General features: G+C 42.0%; 2 protein-coding genes and 1 long non-coding RNA gene across 12 annotated transcripts; 1 reads left to right on the top strand and 2 right to left on the bottom strand.

Moving 5' to 3' along the window:
• Window positions 1-218: 218 nt before the first annotated feature.
• TMEM230 (transmembrane protein 230) lies at window positions 219-9,842 on the bottom strand. 9 transcript variants are annotated; one of them, XM_072800154.1, is made up of 6 exons: window positions 9,513-9,676; window positions 9,097-9,188; window positions 7,498-7,618; window positions 7,053-7,131; window positions 6,052-6,174; window positions 219-1,256 (listed from the first exon to the last, which is right to left on the bottom strand). In XM_072800154.1, exons 3-6 carry the CDS (start codon window positions 7,515-7,517, stop codon window positions 1,116-1,118), a joined length of 363 nt encoding a protein of 120 aa, XP_072656255.1. In that variant the 5' UTR covers window positions 7,518-7,618; window positions 9,097-9,188; window positions 9,513-9,676; the 3' UTR covers window positions 219-1,115. The 9 variants fall into 9 exon arrangements, with proteins under 9 accessions (XP_072656255.1, XP_072656256.1, XP_072656260.1 ...); XM_072800155.1 differs by lacking the exons at window positions 7,053-7,131; window positions 9,513-9,676 and adding an exon at window positions 9,690-9,822; XM_072800159.1 differs by lacking the exons at window positions 7,053-7,131; window positions 9,513-9,676 and adding an exon at window positions 9,690-9,797 and having other exon boundaries at window positions 9,177-9,269.
• On the top strand, window positions 9,378-10,889 carry LOC140618146 (uncharacterized). Its single transcript, XR_012018351.1, has 2 exons — window positions 9,378-9,891; window positions 10,095-10,889. It is a non-coding gene; the product is annotated as an uncharacterized lncRNA (long non-coding RNA).
• PCNA (proliferating cell nuclear antigen) lies at window positions 10,364-17,532 on the bottom strand. Of its 2 annotated transcripts, XR_012018347.1 has the most exons (7): window positions 17,123-17,532; window positions 15,965-16,062; window positions 15,729-15,796; window positions 14,652-14,846; window positions 12,276-12,379; window positions 11,606-11,729; window positions 10,364-11,518 (listed from the first exon to the last, which is right to left on the bottom strand). XR_012018347.1 is itself a non-coding variant. In XM_072800150.1 (6 exons), the coding sequence occupies exons 1-6, from the start codon at window positions 17,341-17,343 to the stop codon at window positions 11,439-11,441; spliced, it is 786 nt and encodes a 261-aa protein (XP_072656251.1). In that variant the 5' UTR covers window positions 17,344-17,532; the 3' UTR covers window positions 10,364-11,438. The 2 variants fall into 2 exon arrangements, 1 of the variants encoding a protein (XP_072656251.1); XM_072800150.1 differs by lacking the exon at window positions 12,276-12,379.
• Between the last annotated feature and the right edge of the window lie 1,605 nt (window positions 17,533-19,137).

Raw genomic sequence — 19,137 nt, 5'->3', positions numbered from 1 at the left:
CACCTACAGCCCTCCAAATCTCAGTTGATGACCCTTCCTGGCTTTTAGTCACCTAGGTCCATAAGCTCACAGTAAGAGGAGGATTGAAAAGCAGTCTGACCCATATGGTCAGTTATCTAAAAATGAAGTTGGTCCTGAGTATTGGGATCAAATATATCATATAATCATTAAAATGTTTTCTGAAATATACTTAAAATTAATTCACTTTAAGTCTAGGATTTAGATTTTGGCATTTTAATTTCTTTTGAATATGTCACTTTGTGCAAGCTAGGAAGCAGAATCAAATTAAGGCAGTCTGGTCCACCTAGGGATCCAGGCTGAGTCTTGCAATCTTCAGCAGAATGACATCATAATATAAGGTGCTAATAAGAGGTTTATAATCTCTAAGTAACAACCATTTATCTACATTTTTTCCTTAGGAAACAGCCAAAGTCCAGTCCTTAAAGGCATGATATACAGAACACCTTGATCTACAAAGAACAGAATGACCCAAATTAAACACTGGTCAACTTACTGGTGGACCAAATCAAAGCTGACCAAGGATTCCTGAGCAGAGAAAATGTTTACCTTTTGGAAACTTGCTCTGAGATTTAAAAAAGTCCTGGCTATTAATGAGAAAGCAAGTAAAAAATATTACAGATGCACCCACACTGACATTTGATTTTGCCAAGGTCTTCCACTAGAACACAAAGTTAGAGGATGAGTGTAGGGGTAAGATACTTAGATGTTTTCAAAATAAATTACTAGTAATATGAAATTTGACATATTGAATTCTTCCATTTGCCACCAAAACAAACTGACAATGAGGACTATTTAAAAGAAATGCTGAACTCTAAAAAGGGTGGCAGCAGTAACACCTTCCGCTATATAATAACCTCCTGCTTTCCCACACCATTAACATTGCTATTCTTCCAAGATAGATATTTGTGTGGAAAAAGTTGTCAGCTTTTGCCAGGGCCAGTTAATTTGTAATTGTATGCTCGGTTGACATCCTGAGGGTGGACCTTTAAATCTGGCCATTCTTTTGTTTAACTTCTGCAAACTACAGAATTCCTTAGCCAGTTTCTGTTCTCAGTCCCATCTGTGTTTCTTCTTCTCAGGGTTGAGGGTGGGCGCTAGTCATCAAAATCTGGAATGTCATCGTAGGAGTAACCCCGGTAGCCTTTGGAAGCATAGTAGGCAATGCGCAGGTGGTAAAATCCTGGCAGGAACACCAGAATGCCAATGATCAGGACAGGAACGGCTCGGTCTGCCCCCTGGTGGCAAAAGGAGGCAAACACATTAGTAAGATACAAATTATAAGTTGTAAAATAAAACACAGCCATACATCAGGGTTTTACAGTCTTTGGAGCATTTCCTTTGGGTAGTATGCTACCAAGGGAACAGGTTTACATCTCTTTTTCCCGATTATAAAATGCAGAAAAACTGCAAAGCACTAAAAATTAAAAAGTCAATTGTCCATCTTCACCCATATTTTGCTTATTTCCTTCCGTTTCGCCATTGTAGTTTCCAGTTGTGAACACACCATACCCTGTGCCTTGTTTTAGTCTCTTATTACAAAACAAGCAATTGCCAAAATACTATGAAAAGTTCTGCACTGGGGGGTGGGAGATAGGCAAAGGATGAAGACAGACAAAAGGTACAAACCTCCAGTTACAAAATAAGGAAGTTCTGGAGAAGCAATGTATAGCATGGGGACTATAGCTAATAATACTGTATTGGATTAGCAAGTTGCTGGGAGTGTATATCTTAAAAGTTCTCACCAGAGGGAAAAAACAATGTAACTATGTAGTGCTAACTGGACTTCATTTCCCAATATATACATATATTGAATCATGTTATACAATTGAAATTAACAGGTCATAGGTCAATTACACCCCCCTCCCTCACTGTTAGATACTTTGGTTGTCTCTCACTTTTTGTAACTGTACAGAATACCACAATAACCGTCACTGTTTTTCCTGGCCTTTCAGATTATTTCTTTAGTGTATATTCCCATGAGCACAATTCACAGGTCAAAGAGGAAGAAATGGTGTTTAATGTTTTTATCAGTAGGGCTTCAGGTATTTGGGGAGGTCCAGGAGGGCAGAGACTTTGTTCATCCCTATATCCCCAGCTGTGCCCAACATATAAATGTACTAAATAAATGAATCCACTTTTATAAAATTGCTCTGTCTTTAGGTAGAATTTTAAATGGTTATATAGTTAAACTTATCCTCCTTTTCTTTTGTGATTTTTCCCATTTTTTAAAAATGATTTTATTTATTTATTTGACAGAGAGAGTATAAACAGGGGAAGTGGCAGAGGGAGAGGGAGAAGCAGACTCCCTGCTGAGCAGGGAGCCTGATAGAGGGCTTGATCCCAGGGCCCTGGGAGCATGACCTAAGCCAAAGGCAGATGCTTAACCAACTGAGCCGCCCAGGCTCCCCTTTATCACAGGTTTTAAGCTTTTCCTCATCTAAAGATTTAAATCCAATCTAAAAATCTCCTTTTAACAGGGCTAGTTATACAGCGTACATTGTTAGGTTATCTTATGCTGTTTTGTTTTGTTTTGTTTTGTTTTTAAAGATTTATTTATTCATGAGACACAGAGACACAGAGATACAGGCAGAGGGAGAAGCAAGTTCCTCGAGGGGAGCCTGAAGTGGGACCTGATCCCAGGTCTCCGGGACCACACCCTGAGCTGAAGGCAGATGTTCAACCACTGAGCCGAGCCACCCAGGCAGCCTTATTGTTAGGTTATCTAACTCAGTATAATTTTGGCTGTTTCACTTACAAACATAAATCAAAAGAAATTAAGTTCTAATTAACTCTACTCTTAAATTTACACTGGAAATTGTTTTCTAAAAGATACCTATTTCCTGATTCCATCACAGAAAGGGCCTAGAAACAATGAAAACCAAAGCAGGAGCACCACTAATGCCCAGTCTGTGATCTCTCTAAATCTACTTCCTATAAAGAAACTAGGGCTCTTCAGAGAAATGGCTGTTTACAAGCTGGGAGACAGGAAATATATAGATGAGCCTGGGATAATTTGCTGTGCCAGAAAGCAAGAAAGCTATCAAAGGCTATATGGGTCACATTTAAAGTCACATTTAAAAGACATAGGAGTAACACGAAGGGGTCCTACTGATCAAATATGGAACAATTTAGGTATTAAAAAGAATATGGGGGGCACCTGGGTGGCTCAGTCAGTTAAGCATGTGACTCTTCATCTCAGCTCAGGTCTTGATCTCAGGATTGTGAATATAAGCCCTGCTTTGGGTTCCACGCCCAGCGTGGAACCTACTTAAAAAAAAAAAAAAAAAAGAATATAGACTATGACTGAAACACAAATATGTGAAAGAAAAAATAGTTTACAATGATACTCACCATTCTCTGACCCCTTTTAAGATTGCTAGATATATTTTTATACAAGTTGTGAAACAGAAGTAAACATTTTTCCTATTTTCACTATACACATTATATTTTGGGGTAACTAGATGGTAGATTTGAGAAAGTGCTTTATACTGGAATTTCAGCTAATGACTACAGAAAATGATAGAAATGCATTCATTAGTATAAACAGTGATGGGGGGGGGCATCCCTGGGTGGCTCAGCGGTCTAGCACCTGCCTTCGGCCCAAGGCATGGTCCTGGAGTCCCGGGATCGAGTCCTACGTTGGGCTCCCTGCATGGAGCCCGCCCACTTCTCCCTCTCCCTGTGTCTCTGCCTCTCTCTCTCTCTCTGTGTCTCTCATGAATAAATAAATTAAAAATCTTAAAAAAAAAAAACAAACAGCGATGGGGAAGTTTATAATAAATGAATTAAGCTGAAGACACTTAAATCCAGCAATCTATCTTAGTATCAACTAAAAAAACCCTGAATCTAAGCAAGTCCCTAAATCTAAAAAAAAAAAATATGAAGAACAAGGTCAAAAATATCAATACAGCACCCCTAAACTTAAGTAAAAACTGTTATAGATGCATACTGAAGATGCACACTTAAGAATACCAGCAAAACAGAGGTACCTGGGTGGCTCAGATAGTTAATATCAGACTCTTCATTTCAGCTCAGGTCACAAGCTCAGGGTTGTGAGACTGGACTCCGCATGGAACCTGCTTAAGATTCTTTCTTTTTTTTTTTAAATGTTTTTTTTTTTTTTTTAAAGAATTATTTATTTATTTATTCATGAGAAACACACACAGAGAGAGAGAGAGAGGCAGAGACACAGGCAGAGGGAGAAGCAGGCTCCATGCAAGGAGCCTGATGTGGGACTCAATCCCAGGGCTCCAGGATCACACCTTGGGCTGCAGGTAGCACTAAACCGCTGCGCCACCAGGGCTGCCCAGATTCTTTCTCTCTCCCTTTCCCTCTGTCCTCCATCCCACCACTCTCTCTCAAAAAAAAAAAAAAAAAAAAAAAAAATGAACATCAGCAAAATGTAAATTTGGTATTTGGCTTCATACACAGAAAAAACAGTTGGAATACATGAAACAAAATGTTTATAGCTGTTGATGATGAATGGTAAGACACACGGGGGTTTAAAATATTATTTCATTTACTTCTGTTTTGTTTCAAATACCTGTAATAAAAAGTAAAAAAACTTCACAAAACCCAAAACTTATTAGTGATTTTTAAAATTAACATATTTATCCTTATTTAAAAAGTAGTCTTTTAGGGGATCCCTGGGTGGCGCAGCGGTTTGGCGCCTGCCTTTGGCCCAGGGCGTGATCCTGGAGACCCGGGATCGAATCCCACGTCGGGTTCCCAGTGCATGGAGCCTGTTTCTCCCTCTGCCTATGTCTCTGCCTCTCTCTCTGTGACTATCATAAATAAATAAAAATTAAAAAAAAAAAAGTAGTCTTTTAGGGATGCCTGGATGGCTCAGTGGTTGAGCATCTGCTTTCGGCTCAGGGTGTGGTCCTGGGGTCCTGGGATGGAGTTTCAAATCAGGCTCCCAGAAAGGAGCCTGCTTCTCCCTCTGCCTATGTCTCTGCCTCTGTTTCTCATGAATAAATAAATAAAATCTTAAAAAAAAAAAAAGTAATGTTTTATAAACCACACAAAGTAAAATGGTTATTTGCTGCATGTGGATCTCACCTCTACTCTCAATTTTTAGAATATAATTAAGAGTCCTCTGGGATTGATACTGCAATGCTTCAATTAAGGTTAACCAAAGGCACAGTCCTGAAGTTAGGTGTTCAAACACAGACTATACCAAGTAAGTATCTGGTGACCATATAATACTTTTAAATAGATAGGGACCAAAGGCAAATCAGATTACTTCTTAAAAGCCATATACAACCATTTTATTATAACAGTGCTACTATTCCTAATTTCTGTCATGTCCACAGTTTTTCAGGTCGTGGCTGTGTTCTCTGTGTAGAACAATATGACCATCATCCCCTGACCTGGTGTGTGTTGAAGAACACACATGACTTAAGATCATCATTACTAGTTCAGATCAACATGGATGCTGTTTATTACTGTATGTATATAGCCTGAGAAAAAGAACCACCAAATACCACTTTAGGTTTTGAAGATAACACTTTGAAGCTCAACAAGAATTCCAACCAAACCTAATGTAAGAAGGATCAGACTCATGAGTCACAAGTCCTGGCTTAGTTGGTGGCTCCAGACCTATACAAACCTCACTGCTTCTCCCCAAACCTGGAATAGTATGTCTGTGGCACTGCGAAATTACAGTAACACATTCTACTCCAGTTACAGCCATTACCAATCAGGAATCCTCAATTTTAGGCTTGGCTTTGCTGTTTCAAACCATGACCGGGAAGGTTGCTCTACATCTTGGAGGGAAAATGTACCTACCTGTCCCCACCCACCTAGAAACTGTGGGACAAGCATGCTGTTACTCAGAAGAGGAAATGTATTTTGTACAAAACGTAACAAAACGTATTTTGTCATCTGAGAACAAAATCTAAAAGAAAACTCTTTTCTTCTTTCTGCTAGAGTGTACAGGAATCATACTAGACATGAATATAAAACAATAGAGCCCAGACTCACACTTTAAAGATCTCATGGCACATTCCCACAAACCCTTCAGCTTACCCCTTTGCTGATATAGCCAGCCAGAAGGAGGGAGCCTATGATTATGAGAAAGGCACCAATCAAAAACAGCACTGTAGCAAGCGCAATGGCCTTATATGGGATCTTAGGAGGGCTCTTCTTAAACTGGAGGAGAAACAAACAAAGAAGGCAGAGCATTGTGAAAATACCAGGACTCAGATACTTTAAAACAAGGACAATAATAAGAACCAACCTAGATGCTTTGTGTGTCTTGAAGGAAGTCCTACTTACCCACGATAGTTCTGGGAGAGAAAGGAAAGGGACAAGCCGGAGGTGAAGCTCCAGTTATTGCTCTAACAGTCTCCAGAGGAGTCCCAGCAGAATGTTACTCTTTCTACTTCTAATCTCATTCCATACCATTCATTGTACCATAAGAAAACTTTTTTTTTTTTTTTTTACAAAAATAAAAGACACTTTATGGTCATTCATTGATTAGACATGTGTTTATTAAGTGCCTGGCACATGGAAGGTTGTACTAATCTACAGGAATTCAAGAGTGAACATCATGCTCTGGAGAAGAAAATATGTGATTTTTGGCATTCAAAGTTAAGCCAGCACATAGTCAAAGGTCTTAGAGATAGCTTTTTCTAAAGCATTAGTTGCCCACCCCCTGGATCAAGTAACCCGACTTGTTAATACGTTTGATTCAAAGTTAAGATTCAGAGACAAGCTTTCTAAGATTTGCCTCATTTCTGTATCTGACCTAACTGGCTGGAAGCTTCCCAGATGTACTTTCAAAAAAAAACCCCCAAACTTCTCTCCTTCAAATAGGAGTCCAAAGAACACAGAGTAATTGATTTGTTTATATTTAAAGGGACGGGTTCCTGCTTTTTCCTCCTTGGCCCTGGGTCCACCTAAACTATCCTAAGGGGAAGTGGGCAAAAGGAGATGCTACACCATTAAGAATTTTATAACTAATGATCAGGGTAGGATACAAACTTAACAAATATTCTGTTTTACTTACTGTTTGCCACAAAGAATACCTTTAATAAATTGGATCTCATGACATCAGGAAAGAAGGAAGATTCCCACAATTTGCTGGCTTTAGCAGTTAGTTTCTCCCTTAAAAGATGAACTGGCTTTGACTAAAGTGTAAACGAACCAATGACACAGTCCTTAAAAAAAAATTCTACTTAACAAAACACAATCTGAGTATTTTCCAGAAAAACCAAATATAATTTGTAATTACTGGGCTTTGGCATTACAACTAAAAACTCTTAGAAATGAACAGTATTTATATCGGTTTGAAACTGCTCTACCAAGGTCCCTCCTTCAGCAAACTATGGTTGAAAGGGTCTCAGAGCTTAGTTTCCTTCTTGTTCCTTCTAACCCCTAGGGACAGTTAGCAGAACCTCTGCCTGGAAGGTCTTCCTGCTAACTCAACAGAAACAGAGCCAGCCAGTCTCACCAGCTCCCTTCCGCATCTACCTGAAGGTCAATGTAGCCATCGTCTGTGCTGGAGAGCCTTGAGTATTTCACTTTACTACTGGGGATTCCAGTAGCCAGGTTGGTACGAGACGGCATCATAACACACTGACAGAGCTATAGCCTAAAGAAAAAGAAAACTGTTATTGTTGCAAGTGACAACAGTGTGCTACATATATTGGAGTTTTGAGCCTGAGATGTCATACTAAGCAACTGGCAATTAATGTTCCATTGCACTTGAAATATGGTATTTCTCTGACAGAGTGAAAACATTCTCATGTATCTACCTTGGTTTGTCCTTGTAGAATGAGAATCAAAACATTTGCCAAGAAACAGGCCTCATATTTGTCTTGTCACCAATGTTCCCTTGCCTCCTAATTTTTCCTGCTTTAGTACTGCCTGGCCCCAGTCCCTGCTTCGGGAAAAGGCATGAGGAGCATATGCTCAAATGATTCTTTTATTTGCCAGGGAGGAAGTTGGGTGGGATATGGAATACACTCACATCAGCATTTTGTTGATTCCCTCTAATGGCATCATTCTTTTAATGCAAAATATCTGTAGAGCTTCCTGTAAATTTGGCTGTCAGCACTATCAGTACTGGTTATCAGTCAGCACGGTACCAGTGCCAATCTGCCTGCCTCTCTGCCCCACCCCAAGCACTTAAAGTAGTGATTTCATTTTCCAGATTACTATTATGGTTTCCTTAAAAGAAAAAAAGAAAGGAATAAAACCTGTTTTTTGTTCAAAATAGTCAAAGTCAACTTCAGTAATCAAATCACAGTTATTTTGTCACCAGTTTAAGAGATAGTAGGGAAGATTAAAAAGCAGTGACATTTAAATCAGAAAACATTTGTAATTTGTGCACTTTTCCTCCATTAAATCACAAAATCATGATTAAAAAGTAAATCTATTTTGATTGTGAAGCTATTTCTAAAGGTGAAGTATAGGGGCAGCCCCGGTGGCTCAGCGGTTTAGCGCCGCCTGCAGCCCGGGGTGTGATCCTGGAGACCTGGGATCGAGTCCCACATCAGGCTCTCTGCATGGAGCCTGCTTCTCCCTCTGCCTGTGTGACACACTCTGCCTCTCTCTCTCTCTCTCTGTCTCAATAAATAAATAAAATCTTTAAAAAAAAATAAAGGTGAAGTGTATCTGTAAAAAGAGAAAATTACGTATTTTACAATAAGTGCAACATTAAAAAAACAAACTAACCAGAAACTATAAAGACTTTGCCTTCCTCTGGTATGACACTTTGGAAACACCATCATCATTATAATAACGTCAGTTAATAATTACCCAGTGTTGGTACCTACCAGGTACTATTATTCTAAGTGCTTTCTATATATTTTATCTATAATATTAATGAGCTGTTTCCAGTGGCCTGTAGTCAACCTCAAATAACTAGCATTATGATGGAATTGGTGCTAAATGCAAATGTCCCTTTTTAGCAATTATACACCAGTGCAGAAATCAAGTACTCAATCGAGTATGCTAATTTATATGCTTTTCTAAAGTTAGCTCAAACTGCATCTAATACTAGATTTTTAAGTGTTGCGATCTCGGTTTCATGATAATCTAAATTTAACTCTATAAAGTCCAAATTACCGGTATGTGGGAGTTTGAGGGCATTTAATCACTTCAGATTTGTATTCTTTTCAAAAAAAGTTTCCGTACTTTGCCATTACCTATTCCTACACCTGCATCAAAACATAAAAAAGCGCTGGGTGTAATAAGGAACAAGGGAGACGAAAGCTTACTGGTGTCAAAGAGTAAGAATTCTGCAAGAGAAAGGAAAAACGTAAATCGAGGTTTTCAAAGTAGCAGCCCAAGTTCCCAAAAGGCTTTTTTTTTTTTTAACCGGTTGCACCACAACCTGCAAACTCCCTGCCCACGCCAATGTTGCAAGACCTTGAAAGCATCAGTGAAGCAGTCAGCGCAGAGCCTGGCATCACGTGCCTCCACACACACACTACCTTCCTGCCCATCTCCCGACCCAGCCAGGAAGACAAAGAAAAACCGACACGAATTTAGGCGGAAAACAAACAAAACCGGCTTCTGGGAAGAGGCCAGCATCGGCCGGTCTGGCGAACGCTCCACATCCCGGACGCGGAGCTAGATTTCGACGGGCAGCGCAGTCTCGGCCCCGCCGGCGCCTGAGGGGGGCGCCTCCGCTCCCGCCCGCCGCACGCACGCCTTACCGGAGCGCCGCGCCAGGCCGCCCGCGCGCCGACGGCTCACTCACGGTTGGCAGCGGAGGCGCCCGAGGCCTCATGGCACGCCTCGCCTAACTGTCACCCCGCCCCACCCGCCCAGCTCGACGCCGGAAGCGATGCGCCGAAAGGCAGCGCGCCGGAAGCGGCGTCACCGGGAGCGACGCCCCCTCCTTCCGCTCTCTGGAAGGTCCGGCTTTGACCCTGCGCTCGGGGGAGCGTGCTGCGGAGGCTCCGGGAGCTGGGGCGGGGGAGGGGGGCGCCGGTGGAGTCTCGCCCTGTGAGGTCGCGGGAGTCGCTGCTGCGGCTGGGGCTGCGGCCCGGGCTTGCTGCCGGCCACTCCCGCTGGGTGTCTAAGGTGACCGGCCGCCCCGTTTCTTTCTCTGATCCCAGGCGCAGTGTTGGGAGCTCAAGCGGCACCCCTGGGAGACGGAAACCCCGACAGTGCAGCAACCACTGGAATGCCGAGCCGCCTATTCGCTGCCCGGGCTGTAGGCCTTCCTCGCCCTTCCTCGCCGTGCCGCGTGGGCTCTGCTGGTCAGTACCCCACCACTACTGTCGTGGCCCCACATTCTAGTGCTGGTTTCCCTCTCCTCTCGATCAGGATGTCGATCCTTACCCAGATAAGAGGCCCGCCCACAAGGGACATTTTGCAGCACATGAAGCTTTGTAAATGTCAGATTTATTAAAGTATAATTTACATACAATAAAGCACAATTGGATGAGTTTGAGAAGTGCATACAGTCTTGGAACCATCATCACCAGTCATATAAGTTACATCACTCCCAAAACCCGTCAGGCCCCTCGGCAGCCAACGTCCTTCCCCACCCCCAGGCACACAGAAGGTCCAGTAACTAGAACTCAGTCCAGGTATTACAACAAAGAAACCTGTCATTTAAACCACCAGCACAAAATACACTGGGATAAAGGACTTTAATGAAGCAATTCTCAACGTGTACTATGCCAGTTTGTGACCCAATTAGTAACACTTCAACAGTCTGTTTCACAACTACTAGTCCCAAAAAAGGCTATTTATACTAGAAAAATCATTTTTGCACAAACCTATTGCTTGGGCCCTATCAAATCTACTAAATCTTTCAAGATTCTTTTAAAAGGCTCCCTAGGCTAAAGAAACACTGGCCTATAGCAATGCTAGTCTTCTAAAGCCCACAGCTTTGGATACAAAAAGCTTCTGAAAAAAGTGTTAGTTTTTGCTAAAAAAATATATAGGGTTTGGTCTACTCCCCTGTTCATTTCTTGAACTCAAGTTAGAATACCAAAATAAGTTTGACAAGTGAATCCCCAAAAATATCTTGTCACCTACTGTATTTGGAATACTTCATTTACATGAAATGGTAGCTTGAACTGAATTCCTTAGGATACTTGCAACAGTCCAAATGAAGGCACGGTCTTCTGATATTTGAAATTCAAAAAACCTTTATTTAAATTGAAAAAAATTATTTAAACTGCATTTAGAGTCAAAACCCTTTTGTTATGAAAATCACGAGAACTTTTTAGGTAAGGCAGAAATATTTCTAGGTTAACAAGTCCAGATTTGATTTTGTTCTTTAAACAAATTGTAAAGAATGAAGAAAAAATAGGTTATTTACAGAAAATATCTACATATGTACTCAGAGGTACAAATTTGATGACAGAAGAAACATAAGTACATGTTGGCATCTCAGAAGCAGTTCTTAAAGAGCTTAATTTTATTTTCTTGGATTTTAAGAAAAATATCTAAGATCCTTCTTCATCCTCAATCTTGGGAGCCAAGTAGTACTTTAAATGTCCCATATCAGCAATTTTATACTCTACAACTGAAAGAAGACAGGAACATAATTAATTATTGAGAAGTACCACATATGCAATCTACAAAACAAGATTCAACAAACTGATTATCTTACCAAGGGGTACATCTGCAGACATACTGAGTGTTACTGTAGGAGAGAGCGGAGTGGCTTTTGTAAAGAAGTTCAAGTATCTCAGTGCAAAAGTTAGCTGAACTGGCTCATTCATCTCTATGGTAACCTGAAAGAGAAAACAAAAGATTAATCATATTGAAAAACATCAAGAAAGTTACAACTAATTAGTTTGGAATATACATTTATTTTTAAAGATTAGAGAGCAAGAGAGAGAGAGCGCATGCATGCAAGAGTGAGCAAGTGGAAGGTGTTAATATTCAAACACACTCCCAGCTAAGTAAAGAGCCCAAGCAGGGAGATCATGATCTGAGCCAAAACCAGGAGTTGGGAGCTTAACCGACTGAGCCACCCAGGCACCCCTAGAATATACATTTAAAAAACAAACAAAAAAACCATGTATTAGTTTCATATCATTCTTCAAAGTAGCCAATTTTGAGTAATGGTAAATAAAGCAAAAGACTCAGGTATTTAGTCTTTCCCATTTGAACTATATATAGCTCAGGTAAACAAATTACGTGATAAGAGAAAGCTTTTTATGGGAATGCTTTTAATAATTAAATCAGCTAATAAATGAATGAAATATATTATTATAAACCCTAATGACCTAATGATTCTAAATGATTATTATGGCTAAGAAAATATATGTACACACCTCACACCTACTAGAGGTACACACACCACCATCTGTAGAGTATTCTTGCTCTCATTCCCAAAACAAAGAAAACACTGAATATCATCAAGCCTCCGGAGCTGTGGCTACCAGTTTATAGGAAATACAGGTTAGATAAACATATTAATTGACATAGGGATACAATGGGTAAAATCCAGACTTTGGGAAAACTCAGTGACAAAGGACTTGCTTCAACAATTGTAATGGGGGAGGGGGGCAGAATTGAATGGAGAACCAATGAATTAAAAGAAATCTGAGGGATGCCTGGGTGGCTCAGAGGTTGAGGGTCTGCTTTTGGCTCAGGGCGTGAATCCTGCAGTCCAAGGATCGAGTCCTGCATCGGGTTCCCTGCATGGAGCCTGCTCCTCCCTCTGCCTATGTCTCTACCGCTCTCTCTGTGTCTCTCATGAATAAGTAAAATCTTTTTTCTTTTTAAAGATGTATTTATTTATTTATTTATTCATTCATTCAGAGAGAGAGAGAGAGAGGGGCAGAGACACCGGCAGAGTGAGAAGCAGGCTCCATGCAGGAAGCCTGATGTGGGACTCGATCTGGGGTCTCCAGGATCACACCCCGGGCTGCAGGCGGCGCTAAACCGCTGCGCCACCGGGGCTGCCCAAATCTTAAAAAATAAAAGTAAAATAAATTAAAAAAGAAAAGAGGGCAGCCTGGGTGGCTCAGTGGTTTAGCTTAAGCCCAGGGCGTGATCCTGGAGATGAGGGTTTGAGTCCCATATCAGGCTCCCTGCATGGAGCCTGCTTCTCCCTCTGCCTGTGTCTCTGCCTCTCTGTCTCTTGTGAATAAATAAATAAATAAAATCTTAAAAAAATTTTAAAAAATAAAGAAATCTGAGGGTCTATCAACAAACTAAAATGTATAGTGCCTATTAAAATCTTGATTCAAATTTCTGAAATAACCAAGAAAATAGGAAACACTGCTAAATTTCTTTTTCATTTTATATTTTTGCTAAATTTCTTAATATCAAATAATGAATGTCATTAAATGCTTATCCTTCAGATATAAGACTATTTAAAAAAGAATTAATTTGATTATAACAAAAAATCGGTTGGCAGGTGAATTACAATGTGATTTAGGAGACAGATAATGCAGAATTAGCCTCTGGACTTTTGCTACTAATATTTTTAAGTCTTTATTTAACCTGAGGGTTGACTACTTACGCAAGGGACAAGAATATCTAATATAGTTACCGTAAACTTAAAATGCCAGACACAATAAATAAATAAATAAATAAATAAATAAATAAATAAATAAATAAATAAATAAAATAAAATAAAATAAAATAAAATAAAATAAAATAAAATAAAATGCCAGACACTACGTTAGGCGCTTTGAATATGTTACCATATTTAATCCTAATAATCCTGTGAGGTTAAAATCATCAATTCACTTTCATTTACAAAATTAGCTGATTTTTAAAAAATTTTTATTTATTCATGACAGACACGAGAGGCAGGCTCCATACAGGGAGCCCTATGTGGGACTCAATCTGGGACTTTGGGATCACACCCTGAGCCAAAGGCAGACACTCAACTACTGAGCCATCCATGTGTCCCAGAATTAGCTGATGTTGGTTCAAAGGCTACAAACCTTTTAAAAAATGCAATTACAAAATATTAGCTTATAAATGAGGATCTGAAAAAAGCATTTGAGGAACACGTGGGTGGCTCAGCGGTTGAACATCTACCTTTGGCTCTGGGTGTGATCCTGGGGTCCTGGGATTGAGTCCCACATTGGGCTCCTTGCAGGGAGCCTACTTCTCCCTCTGCCTATGTCTCTGCGTCTTCCTGTGTCTCTCATGAATAAATAAAATCTTAAAAAATAAATTAATAAAGCACTTGATTATATTGGAAAACCTTAATTGCCCCCTACTGGGCATACAGTGTAGAAAGCTAATATAAAGATTTACCTAAGAGCTCCTAAATGGTAGGTTTTTACCTCCAACTAGATCCCTCTGTTGAGTTGCAATTATCTTGCTATAGACTGAATGTTTGTTTCCACAAAAACTCATGTTAAAACCAAATCTTCATGTGATGGTACTTGGGAGGTAGGGCTTGGGGGGTTGCTTAATGCTATACCCTTCTAAAAGAGACCCCAGAGAGCTTCTTTGACCCTACCTGTTGAGAAGCCCACTGTCTGTGAACCAAAAAGCAGGTCTTCATAGACCCTGACTCTGCCAGTTTCCCAGCCTCCACAACTGTGAGGAATAAACTTCAGTTGTTTCTAAGTCAGTGTCTATGGTATTTTGCTGTAGCAGGCCGAAAAAACTAAGGACAACCTAATGTTAAACAGGGTCAGAATTCTCTTCAAAGTATTTTGTTTACTTAACACACTACTTACAGCTTCCTCCTCCTTATCGACATTACTTGTTTGTGACAACTTGATATTTCCATTTCCTAGTTCTCCACTTGCAGAAAATTTCACTCCATCTTTTGCGCAGGAAATTACAACAGCATCTCCGATGTGACTCAGATCTCGGCATATACGTGCAAATTCTCCAGAAGGCATCTTTACCACACAGCTATATTCTTGTTCCTGTTAAAATGAAAAATTAGAGTTCACTTGCTGGAAACTAAATTTGGCATTCTCATTTTTCTGAAGCCTCAGCATTTAGACAAGAATTCAGAATTTAAGGTTTTCTGATTACTTTAAAATATCACTCATTGTGTATTTCCATAACATAATCTCTAACTCAAAAAATAAATGCAGATATAAAACAAGTATGGGGATCCCTGGGTGGCGCAGCAGTTTGGCACCTGCCTTTGGCCCAGGGCGCGATCCTGGAGACCCGGGATCGAATCCCACATCAGGCTCCCGGTGCATGGAGCCTGCTTCTCCCTCTGCCTGTGTCTCTGCCTCTCTCTCTCTCTCTCTCTCTGTGACTATCATAAATAAATAAAAATTAAAAAAAAATTTTTAAAACAAGTATGTCATAAGAATAATCATACTAAGAAAACTAAAATTAAAGTTTAAATCTTTAATGATAAATGCACTATCCAGGAGAAAAGAGCCTCCCCCTAAATCCCCCTCCAGGGCTAAATCAAGAGGACATTAGGGTATGGCCTACAAATGATGATGCGTGTGCAAGCAGGCCCAACTGCTTACCAAAACAAAACAAGAAGATAAGATAGTAAGGATTTTAAACATCTCAACATTTCTTATGTTGATAAACCTCACCTGAATGAATTTCTGCTAACACAGCTTTATTTTTATTTTAAAGATTTTATTTATTTATTCATGAAAGACACAGAGACAGAGAGAGAGGCAGAGACACAAGCAGAGGGAGAAGCAAGCTCCATGCAGGGAGCCTCAATCCTGGGACTCCAGGATTATGCCCCTGGCGGAAGGCAGGTGCCAAACCGCTGAGCCACCCAGGGATCCCCTAACACTGCTTTAAAGTCTACTCTTAATACTTACTGGAATTCCAAGTTGTTCAACATCTAAATCCATTAACTTCATTTCATAGTCTGAAACTTTTTCTTGATCTACCAAAAGAAAGCAGATTGAAGAAAAGTATGTAAGTTTATAACTATGCCATTAATAAGCTTTACAATCATTAGGAACATTTTCTTAAGTTTTTCACAACTAAGAGAAATCTTTTACACTGCATTTAAATTTCCTCTAATATAATTTAGTAGAAGAGTATCACCTACTTGGAGCTTCAAATACTAGTGCCAAGGTGTCCGCATTATCTTCAGCCCTTAGTGTAATGATGTCTTCATTGCCAGCACATTTTAGTATTTTGGACATGCTAGAACACGGAAGACACAGGATTTAAAATTGCCACAACGTTCTCAGAATCGTTAAGATTTCTGACCCAATTAAAACAAGGAGTTACCATCTTTATTTACCAAGGTCGTCTGAGGAATTGGTGAGTGAGGTAAACTAATCCGGCCATTTTGTAACCCAATTTGGCAGTATTTATTCTTAAACAGGCACACAGCCTACCATGAGCAATTTCACTTCTAGATACAAATAAAAGAGCAGCATTTCACGCATTGCAAATTGCAAATCCCTTTGGTGCGCGAAGCAAATTATTGGGTCCTGACGGTCAAGAAAAATGAGCTAAGATACTTATTAATACACACTGCATGCAGTCGAGGTCAACTATTTCTCATAAGCCTCATATTTGAACATGTTTTTGGAAGGCGGGGTGGCTCAGTGGTTGAGCGCCTGCCTTTGGCTCACGTCGTGATCCCGGGGTCCTGGGATGGAGTCCCACATAGAGCTCCCTATGTGGAGCCTGAGGGAGCCTGCTTCTCCCTCTGCCTGCGTCTCTCACGAATAAATAAAATCTTTAAACATGTTCATGTACTAGACATGTAGTGATCAAAGAGTTGAAAGCCACTGCCCTGGAGAAATTTTAAGTCCAGGAACTTAGGGTGCTCACTGCAACTTCCTAATAATAAAGGACCAGAATCAACCGATGGTCCCTAGGTAGGGTGACGTAACTCGGGCACATTATAAAGCGGTTAAAGGCAGTCAAGCCAAAGGGTTCTCATCCAAGGCCGCCGGCACTTAGTGGCCAAGGTGCTGTGTAAGTCTTTTCCCGGCACCACGAAGAAGCCCGTCATTTTCCCGCCACCACCCGCTTTGTGACTTTGGCGCGGAAAACGCCGGTTCGCGCGGCTGCCAGCGCGGGCTTTCGGAACCGCGCGCTCCGCTAGATCCCGCCCCTGGGCGCCGCAGGCCAATGAGAAGGCGCGGGTCGCCCACGCCAGCCAATGAGGACCTAGCTCGCAGGCGCTCCCGCCAAGAGCCGGAGGTGGGGGTGCGAGAGAGCCCGGCCCTTGGCGACCCCAGGGGCTCACCTGGTGAGGTTCACACCCATGGCCAAGTTGCGGTCGCAGCGGTACGTGTCGAAGCCCTCGGAGCGCAGAGTGAGCTGCACCAGGGAGACGTGGGAGGAGTCCATGCTCTGCAGGTTTACGCCGCTCGAGCTGATGTCCCAGCAGGCCTCGTTGATGAGATCCTTAAGCGCCTCCAGCACCTTCTTCAGGATGGAGCCCTGGACCAGGCGCGCCTCGAACATGGTGGCAGAGTCACAACGACACAGCTGCAGGCGGAGACGAAGAGGAAGTTGTAGCCGGCTTGGCGTCACGGGGTACGAGCGAGCTGGCGAACGCAGCGGCGAGGGCCGGGGAGCCGGGACGATCACCGCCCGCCCGCTCCGCCTGCAACCGTTTAATAGCGCCGCGTCTGCTGGCGCGCGCGCTCCGCCTCTGCGCCGCGCGTGGCGCGTCACCACGTTGCCCCGCCCACTCCCTGGCGGACGGACTCCGGGGCCAATAGTGTCCTTGGCCTCCGCTCCAGCCCGTCCTCCCTGAACGTCCACTGAAGGGTCGGCCGCAGGGGCGGGGCAGGGGCGGGGCAGGAGCGGGGCGCCTCCGCCTCCCGCGGGACTGCCTTCTCCGCCCCGCTTGCGACGCCGGGCGCTAAACAAGTCTGGGCTTGTGACGGCCAGACCCAGGTTGGGGTTCTTTGAGTTACAGCCTTGTGCTGCCTCCTCAACCTCCCGCTTCAGGACTAGAAAGGCTTTGGCCGTGAAAGTGAAAGGCAAATCCAGCCCACCGGGAGGAAGACGCCCGGCGGCCCGAGGAATACAGCTGTTTTAAAAGTGCATTTTATTTTTGCTATCGTAGAAGTGATGTGTTGATAAATGTTGCTAAGCTGACCACTGAAAGATTGCAATCTACAATATTTTCCTAAATACAGATATCAGCAATCTTGTTTTAAAAATCTAAGCTTATTTGCGTGAAAATTCTGATCTGCATATTAAAAACTTGTTACAGGGGGCACGTGGGTGGTTCAGTCAGTGGAGCCTCTGCCTTTGGCTCAGGTCATGACCCCAGGGTCCTGAGATCTAGATCCAAGGTTGGCTCCTGGCTCCGGGAGGAGTCTGCTTCTACCTCTCCTTCTCCCTCTGCCCCTCCCCAATATGTTTTCTCTCTCAAATAAATAAGATTTTAAATATTTTATTTACTCATGAGAGATACAGAGAGGCAGAGACGTAGGTAGAGGGAGAAGCAGGTTCCCTGCACAGAGCCTGATGCAGGACTCAATCCCAGGACCCCGGGATCAGGCCCTGAGCCAAAGGCAGATGTTCAACCACTGAGCCACTCAGGTGTCCCCATTTGTAAATTTTTTTTTTTTTTTTTAAGATATTCGTGAGAGACACACAGAGACAGAGAGAGGCAGAGACACAGGCAGAGGGAGAAGCAGGCTCCATGCAGGGAGACCGCTGTGGGACTCGATCCGGGGTCTCCAGGATCACGCCCTGGGCTGAAGGCGGCGCTAAACCGCTGAGCCACCTAGGCGTCCCCTCCCCCCACCTTTTTTCCCCCACCCCCTTTTTAAAAAAGTTTTAAAAGTCACTTTGAACAAAAACAAGAAAGCAATTCACCCATTTCTCCCACTCCCACTTCTAGTAACCACCCATCTGTTCTCCATCTGTGAGCTCCGGTTTTTGTTTTTGCTTTTGTTTTAGGTTTCATATAGAGATCAAATGGTATTTGTCTTTATCTGATTTATTCACTTAGCATAATGCCCTCAAGATCCAACCATATTGTTGCAAATGGCAAGATTCCATCCTTTTTTGTGGGTGAATAATATTCTGATGTGTATATGTGTGTATATGACAATTTCTGTATCCATTAATTCATCAATGGATGCTCAGGTTGTCCCTATAGCTTGGCTGCTGTAAGCAATGCTGCAGTGAACATGCAGATATATTTATCTTTTCAAGTTAGTGTTTTCATTTTTTTAAAATTTGTTTTGGTTGTCAAATTCTTTTTTTAAAAAAAGATTATTTATTTATTCATGAGAG

The sequence above is a fragment of the Canis lupus genome, chromosome 26, assembly GCF_048164855.1.
Source record: "Canis lupus baileyi chromosome 26, mCanLup2.hap1, whole genome shotgun sequence".
Classification (NCBI taxonomy): domain Eukaryota; kingdom Metazoa; phylum Chordata; class Mammalia; order Carnivora; family Canidae; genus Canis; species Canis lupus.
This window is presented reverse-complemented; position numbering and strand designations above follow the sequence as displayed.